The following is an 8,552-nucleotide window of genomic DNA, read 5'->3' on the forward strand; positions in this document are numbered from 1 at the left end:
GTCTTTAGGCAGTTCAGAGTTATACTTTTCTCCTACAACCTGGGCCATGCTCTTTTGCTTTTTACAAGCTTGTTTCTTCAGTTATTTCCTCTTGCCTATATTTTCAAATGCCAAAAATTTTTAAATGACAGAGGTTGTATGTATGCACATGAGAAAGAGAAAGAAAAGAGAGGAAGCACCCCTCAATAGGATCTGGTCACACTACGGTTGTTTTTTCTCCAGTCTACCATGCTGCCAGGGTCCTAGGCATGTGAGGGGCTGAGATTTGAACTTTAGTTGGTCTTGTGGGATCCAACTTTCTCTGCCCAGAACTTATCCACTGGATTAACCCTCTACATTCTTAAAAAGAACAAGCAGCCCAATTTTGCACTGGGTAACTTATACCTCTTCCTACTTATGGTGAAAATTAAAAAAAAAAAAAACTTCTATTACTATGTCTCATCCAGTTTTGACTCCACAATTTATTGTGGAGACAACTTCTGCCTCCACCACTGCCTTGAAGTTGCTCTAAGACAAAGACTTTCTCATTACCAGCATCTCTATTCTCTTTGCTGGTCTTTTTTGGTTTGCTTCTAATCACTCTATTCTCCTTAAAATCTGGCTTCTGTGCTGCCAGTGTCTCCTGCCTACGTGTCTGATTAAAAGTTGAGCCTCACTTATGCTCTTTTTCCCTTGCTGCCTTTGAATGGTGCAGTCTTCAAGATTCTATCACTGCCCGTATTTTTTCTCGAGTTCATACTGTCCCCGGATGTTCCATCCACAATCAGTGCTCTCATTTTTATCCATACAGTGTGGACCAAAAATCCACCTTCAGTTTCAATCTCTTTCGAGCACCTTGTTTAGTATTGTTTGAATGGTTCAAAGGCGCCTCAAACTCAAAATATTCAAACAAATTAGCTTTTTTTTCCCTAAACTGGCTTTTATTCCTGAGGTCCCTGCATTCACCCAGTCCCCTAAGCTAGATCCTCAGGAGCCATTGTGAAGTTGCTTTACTCACCAGCCCACATCTTAATGTACTTGAAACAATTGCAGAGTAGTTTCTTCATAGTTTCATAGCCAACTCCTTCTCTTTCTTGTTGCAAATTTAATGCCTCCTAGATTGTTGTGAAGATGATATGACATGACACATATGCTTGCCACCTGATAAAAATGTTAACGGAATCCAAATCCAAGTAGCCAGTATTTCCAGGTGCTTCTACTAGTTGGTTTATATAGACCATTGGGAATTTGCATTTCTTCTTCTAAGTCATCAGAATCTATATTATTCACATATTGCACTGAAATAGCAAATCACTAAGTAGTCTGGTGGCTTCAAAGATTTATGGTGCTGAGCTACTCCTGAAATGAGAGAATTATTCTGACTTTGGAATCCTCAAGTGCCTCCTGATATAAAGGAGTTTTTTATGAAACTTAAAGAAAGGATTTAAGTTTCTCTGGAACTTAAAGAAAGGACCTGAAATGTGTGAGCTTTTTGTTTTAAGAGCTGTGTCCTGTCCCTTTGGAATCTCCCTCTTTTGGGTCTTGTGTACTGATTGCATGTACATTATAATGCAAGTTTCTATTCTTTTCTTCCTATAACATTTTCCTCTCTGTAAGAAGGACAGCTGTGTAAAATTCAAGTGTTTTATTTCATCAAGAATTCAACCCTGTGAAAAAAATATTAATATATAGTTTCTTTTCTTTGGTATTCTCCAATATGTTGTAAATTATCTGACCTATCACATATTTATCATGCAATGAACATTGTTTCTTTGCTATTAGTAGGGATGGGACATTTGGAAAATGAATTATTTTGGATTTCTTTGACTATAAGTAACAGAAATCCAATTTTATTTTCTGAAATAATACAGTAAAATTTTTGAATCATGTAACTGAAATTCCAGAGGTGTTTCACTCACCCTTATCCTCCTCCCTATGTCAGTGGGACCAGAACCACATATTTCCAGAGAGAGAGAGCACAAGAGAGAGATATTTTCCATACCATAGAATAAAAATTGCAGTGACCGAATTGTGCCAGACCAATGATTGTGGTCAGGGGATTGTCGTGTGTGGATTGACTTAGGGGATATTGATGAAACTGGGAATAGGGCTGACTTCCCCTGACATAGACAGGTTGTTTAATTGACAGGCACCTGAATAGAAAAATCATATTTATTTATTTATTAAGATTTCTATTTAACTTTATTTATCTACTTATTTAAATTTGACCAGACAGAGCAAGAGAGAGAGAGAGAGAGAAAGACAGAGAAAGTGAGAAAGCAAGCCATCAAGTCTGGGACTTGAATCATGGTCAGCCATTTTGGAGTCCAGCACCCTTAACCACCATGCCACCTGCTGGCCCCCAATTCATTTATTTAAAAAAAAAATTGATATAGGTGCATGTGTTCACTGGAGAAAGAGAGATAGAAAGTAAAATAGTATACCCCAAGGGGGATGGCCATATCATGATTCCTTCTCTTTCATCCTCATGGGATTTGAGCAAGCATGCACATACATATGTTCAGGATATTTTTCAAGCTACCAGGTTTGGGACTCAAGCCATGCAGTCAAAACTGTGGGATCCAGCCACTTTAACCACCATGCCATGGGCTGGCTCACAGAAAAATAGTAGTTTTATGAGGAAGATTAAAGACATAGAAAACCAACAAATGTCCATTACATTAAGCATAATTAAAAGAAAGAGAATCGAAAAGAGAATAAAGAAGATAGCCAGTAGCTGAAAAGAGAAAACTACATAGCGGCAATAAAGCTTCTAGAAGAAAAAAATGAAAGACAAAAGGAAAGGCAAAAATTTAATTGAGAAAAGCAGGATCTGAGTTTAGGGAAGAACAAGGAATTATTCCAGAACATCTACTTTTTAACTGTTTTTAATGAAGGATTTCAAACTTTGGATGTTTTCTTTAGCTTCTCCTCTGTAGTCAATACTTGAAAAATAAAATTTTGCTGACTGTGCCTTGTTTACAATTTTAGGATGGTGTTTACTAGTTGAATAAGAATTGGGTGTTTTAGGACCAGCAGATGGCTTATTGTTTATGTCGCTGGATTCCCACATAGTCAACCATGGTCTGAGTTCTGGATCTGGTGACTTAAACCTCATGCTGGGTGTGTGTTCATGCGTGCCCAAGATCCCCAGAGAAGAATGGAGGAGAAGAGACTGCAGTGTGGCTATTCCCCAGGGGAGTGATTTCTTGCTTTTTGTCTCTGTTTAGTGCATGTGCTGTATAACAAAAATCTCTCTCTCAAAAAAATTAAGAACTGGGTGTTTTCCTTCTCAAATCACAAATGGGTACATTAAACTTACTCCATCTCTTTTCTGTCAGCTGATGATTTGACATAGCCACTGTTGGTTGACCACTGGTCACGCCTCACTAGAATTCTGGAAGGCTTATCAGAATGAAGTGTATCAACTGGATAGGTTTTTCTTGGAATATGTGACTAAGTGGAGTGAACAAAATATGCTGTCTTTTATAAGAAGAAGGCAGGACACTGAGCCCTTTATCATATCAAGCTTCCAGGGCTGGGAGGATACCTTCATCATGGACTCCTTCAATGTTACTGAAGAGATATTAACTAACTTCCATAGTTGACGGATGGAACTGTGAACTATAATAAACATTCAGGGTCTACAGCCTCAACTGGATAGATCCTTAATGAATTATATCATATTTCAGCATTCCCTGTGCTAGTTACTATTTAGCAGATCTTTGTTAATGTAGGAGCAAATATTTGTTCAAGTAGTCTCTTTGGTTGCAAAAGTTTTTATATCATTATTTCACTTCAAGTATTTTATTTTCGAAATTTCTACTTGGTTTTTCATAAACAGGGAGCATAAGGAACTTTCCACTTATGTTTCACAATAATCCATTCCATCTGCTAAAGAGATCAGGCTTATACTAGCTAATGGATGAAAGTGAGAGATTTGAGAGGACAATAAGTAAGTGTATAGGACGTTGAGGTAAGGATTTCTGATTTCTGTTAACTGAAAATAGTGACTAGGCAACCAAGACAGGCCTTCTCAGTAAACAGCTCAGGTGAAAATCTGGCGGAATCATTGAATAACATTAAACCAGATCTCTGCCCCTAACATTTCTTTCTTTTTGGCTTTGCCATGGTGATTAAAAAAACAAAGAAACAAACAACAACAACAACAAAAAACAGACCAATACAAGAAACAAAAACCTCTGCATTGACCAAGGTTTTTAGTTCTGAATGAAGGCTTTGGTGAAACATAAATATTATATAACCCTGTAGTTACGTTGTGTAGCTTTGTCAAACCCTTTATCATAAAGTCTCAACTGTACACAATGATAATGAAAAGACACTTGGAACCCAGGGAATGATGTACAATATTTCTTTATTATTTCCACGAGTCCCTGCTCAGCTGATGGGAACAGAGCATTAATGGATCTCTGACAGTCTTTGGCCCTGATTTTTACCTTTCTTCTATTCTACCCATTTCTTTTTCCCTTCACTATGATCCTGAATCGTCTATTTATTCTTTATGCCATCGCCAATTCCAGCACTCACCATCTCTGAGAATTCAAGAGTAAGCTGCCTTCAGGGGACTGAGTAATGGGGACTTTGAGCCAAGGGAGTTTGGATGAGTGGGTGGGAGAGAAAGAAAGTTGTAGACAGGTAGGAGAATAGTCCAAGGCATGGAACATTTTCAGGAGAGCTATTAATAGTTGGGTGCTGATTCAAGAGGGAGGCCATTGAACATGGAGAGCTTGGTTTCCTGGAGGGGTTATTGTATTATAAAGAAGAAAGAGGCAACTGAGAAAAAAAAAATACAGGAAAACTTCTGAAAAGACAAGCATCTTAGGGATGAACTGTAGACAAGTATTCTTCTGAAGGCATCAGTTGAAAATACATAACATCATGATATCCCTTCTGACATTATCTTCGTCTTCCAGATTCTACTGCTAGTTTTCCATGGGACAGGCTTGAAGGTCCTTCTAATAATGTTACAGCTGCTGCCATGGGGTCCTTGATGCTTACCTCAACATCCTTTTGAAGAGACAATTGAGTAAGTGGGCAGCACACACTTTCCCCATAGTTGTAAAGTCCAAAAATGCGGAATTTCGGTGATCATTTATGCCAATTAAATACACTGATATAATTTTAGATATTTATCATGTCCAATCCCCTCATTTTAAAGATATGAGAGAGATGGAGAGGGAGAGAGAGAGAGAGAAAGAGAGAGAGAAGAGAGGGAGACTGAGAAACTTAGTGCTTACCCGAGATCAGACACTATTCAGGCTCAGCTGAAGCCACTAGAAACAGAACTAGGACTGGAGCTTCAGGATCGTGGGTCTTCCTTGACATCTTTCATTACTACATCACTTAAACCGGTTCTAACTGATAATATCACACTTAATTGTCACTTTTACTTGCGATCTGAGTTCTTTGAAGAGCCCAGTTGATTCTGGGATGCCTTATAGGCTGTCCTAACTGATGGCCTGGTGAAGATGATTGTTTATTTAATCCTATACATTTTGAATTTTAAATATGTTCTGGTCACAGACAAATTATGCTTTAGAAGAGTTTTAGAGGATGAAAACGAGAGTAGAAATTCTAATCAGATTGCTATGGGTTAAGGAAGTATTCTTAAAGAACATAATTTACCTCTTACTGTATGCCATTATTATTTAGAGATTTCCTGATCTGGTCATCAGCAATGTTTCATGAGAAAAGGAAGAAATCTAATTAATACCAACTATTTAAAAACTAATTATATTACATTTTGAAGTTAGCTGAATTAAAATTGAATGATCTTTGCAAATGTTTCAGAAGTAGTATTCAAATAAGCAGCTTGCCTTTGTGGTTACGAAGCAAGAGTAATTTCAAGAGACTGAAACTATAAGCCAAGCTAATATATGAAACAAACCACATCCACAATCTCTTAAAAATATAGAAGTGTTGGGAACCAGCAGTTAGCGTAATGGCTATGTCGCTGGACTCCCACATAGTCGACCACAGTCCGTGTCCTGGACCCAGTGGCTTAAAACTCACACCGGGCGCGTGTGCGTGTGTGCCCAAGATCTCGAGAGGAGAATGGAGGAGAAGGGATTGCGGCGTGACCATCCCCCCTGGGGGGTGATTTCTCGCTTTCTGTCTCTATCTCTCTGTCGGGCAAGTACACGCGCCCTATAGCGAAAACCTCTCAAAAAAAAAAATATATATAGAAGTGTTATAAACAGAATTGTTTCTATAGAGAATGCAATCTTAATATCCAAAAACAGTAGAGATACAGTAAACTTTATATAGTATCATTTCATTCCAGGTCTTTCCCAGTAAAAAGGGGTAAATACACCAACTCTTTGTATAGGAAATGCCTTTTTCCTTTACCATAAGTAAATGGAATCAATAAACTCTCTAAAGATGGATAGTGTAACGTGGAATTCATGCTTGCTCTCTTACTAGTAGTTATTTGTATATGAAATATCATGAACACAAGATTGAAAATGTATGATTTATAAGCAAAAGGAAAAAAATCTTTAAATTCTCATGCCTTATATTGCAAATTTCTAGTTGACTTGTAAGTCTTTCAAAGCCTATGCTATTAAGAAATTTAAAATTTCTATGGCTATCCATGTTTAGCTAATACTAACCCCTCAGCTAGCCACCCTGTGGCATTTTACATGCTATTCTTTATTTTTTCCTTCTATATTTTTTCTCCTCTAGCTTTTTAAGAAACGTTATGCCTATTTCTGTCACATTGTCGCCTTTTAGTCGGTCTTGCAAGAATGTAACATCAGCAGCCAAATGAACCTAGGAAAGAAAAAGGAAATAGGCCTGTGTCATTTAATTTAAAAAACTAAATTTTTTTGTTTCTCTTTCTCTTTCTTTTAAGCTTTATTTAATTTCCTTATGTAATAATTAAAAAAAAAAAGTTTGTTCTGTGGATAAAGGGCCCTTTACTGTGTATCCTTCAGAGATGGTCTGGCTATTTGCCAGCTCTGTGGTATGACTCGAAGCAAAGGGAGGCCCATGCCTGACCCAACTCCGATGACTGGAATGCCCAGACATGTCAGCCCACGCCAAGCTGTGCTCACAGCACAGAGCTGAACTATGGATCCATCTTAAGAAGAACACAAGTTACCAATTCAAAGATAGCCTTGACCCAGCAGGCTTGGCCAAGCAAAACTTCCAAGATAAGTGGGTTCTTAAATGACTTCTCTGACACTGATTTGTCTACAGCATTATGTCATCAGCTCAATAACATGGTCAGTTGTCCTAACAACATTTAGTATTCATAGCTCTGAGAGCTTTGAAAAAAAATACAGCTAAATAAATTGTAAATATAAAATTAAAGATTGAAATTATAGGAGCCGGCTGGGTGGCGTGGTGATTAGGGTGATTGGACCCGCAGGGTCGATTGTATGTTTCAAGTCCCAGACCCAGCAGCTTGAAAAGCAGAGCAGACACATTCTTGTGTGTGCCCCAAATCCCAAAAGGAGACCCAGAGGAGAAGGGATCACAGTGTGACAATTCCCCATAGTGGGAGTGCTTTCTCATTTCCCCCCTATCACTCTGTCTCCTCCAGAAAGCATATGTGCCTTTAGCTATTATCCATGAAACCTGGAGACTTCTTTATCCTATTTTTACTTATAGTTTCTCCTTGTGCCCATAAACACCCAGAACCCTTCTCCCCCCCTCCTTTTTTTAAAAAAAAGGTTTTTGCTATAGGGCGCATGTGCTCACCAGAAAGACAGAGAGAGACAGAGAGACAGAAAGTGAGAAATCACCCCCCGGGGGGATCACCGTGTCACAATCCCTTCTCCTCCATTCTCCTCTTGGGATCTTGGGAACGCACACACATGCACCCGGCGTTAGTTTAAGTCATTGAATCCAGGACTCAAACCGCGGTTGATTACATGGGAGTCCAGTGATATAGCCATTATGCCATCTGCTGGTCCTGTCTCTTCCCCTTCTTTTATCTCATGGCCACTGACTATAAGATAAGCCTCAAGAAATGCTGGGGGTGGGGGTGGAGTGGGCAGCAGATGGCATGGAGTAAGGTGCTGGATCCCACATGGCTGACTGGAAGTTCAAGTCCTAGAACTGGCTGCTTGAAAAATGCCAGATGCATGTGTATGTATGTCCAGAATCTCAAGGAGAATGGAGGAGAAGGAATTGCAGTATGTCTATCCCCCCGAAGGTGATTTCTATGAATAATTTCCCCTCTCTTTGTCTTTTTCTCTCTCTGCTGAGCACACATGCCCTATGGTAAAAGCATAAAAAGAAAAAATAAATGCTAGACTAGAAATATGGAGGACCTGTGTGAATAACACATTATTTCTATTGCTTTATGATTGTGGATTACCTGATACTCTCTCCTTCCCCTAATTATCAAAAATAATTAAGAATTGCATGCATGTCTCATTATTGGGTTGATAAATCCATGTCTAGACTTTGGTTACCCTCTGGTCCCAACATTCCTAATAGCTAAGCTTTGGGAACAATGAGACTTTGTTGACTGTTACCTCTTTCTAACTTGCTGTTGGCTCATCAGTGGATGACAGATTGTCTATTTTTCCTTCCTCTTTCCT

General features: G+C 38.7%; 1 protein-coding gene across 1 annotated transcript in view; it reads right to left on the reverse strand.

Moving 5' to 3' along the window:
- Positions 1 to 6,478: 6,478 nt before the first annotated feature.
- TRAPPC3L (trafficking protein particle complex subunit 3L) overlaps positions 6,479 to 8,552 on the reverse strand; it is a 46,384-nt gene continuing 44,310 nt past the window's right edge. Inside the window, exon 5 of the mRNA XM_006164994.2 lies at positions 6,479 to 6,771. Coding sequence (XP_006165056.1) covers positions 6,652 to 6,771 — 120 coding nt within the window. The 3' untranslated portion in view covers positions 6,479 to 6,651. The remainder of the gene's footprint in view (positions 6,772 to 8,552) is intronic.

The sequence above is a fragment of the Tupaia chinensis genome, unplaced genomic scaffold (genome assembly GCF_000334495.1).
Source record: "Tupaia chinensis unplaced genomic scaffold, TupChi_1.0 Scaffold143787_1, whole genome shotgun sequence".
Taxonomy (NCBI): domain Eukaryota; kingdom Metazoa; phylum Chordata; class Mammalia; order Scandentia; family Tupaiidae; genus Tupaia; species Tupaia belangeri.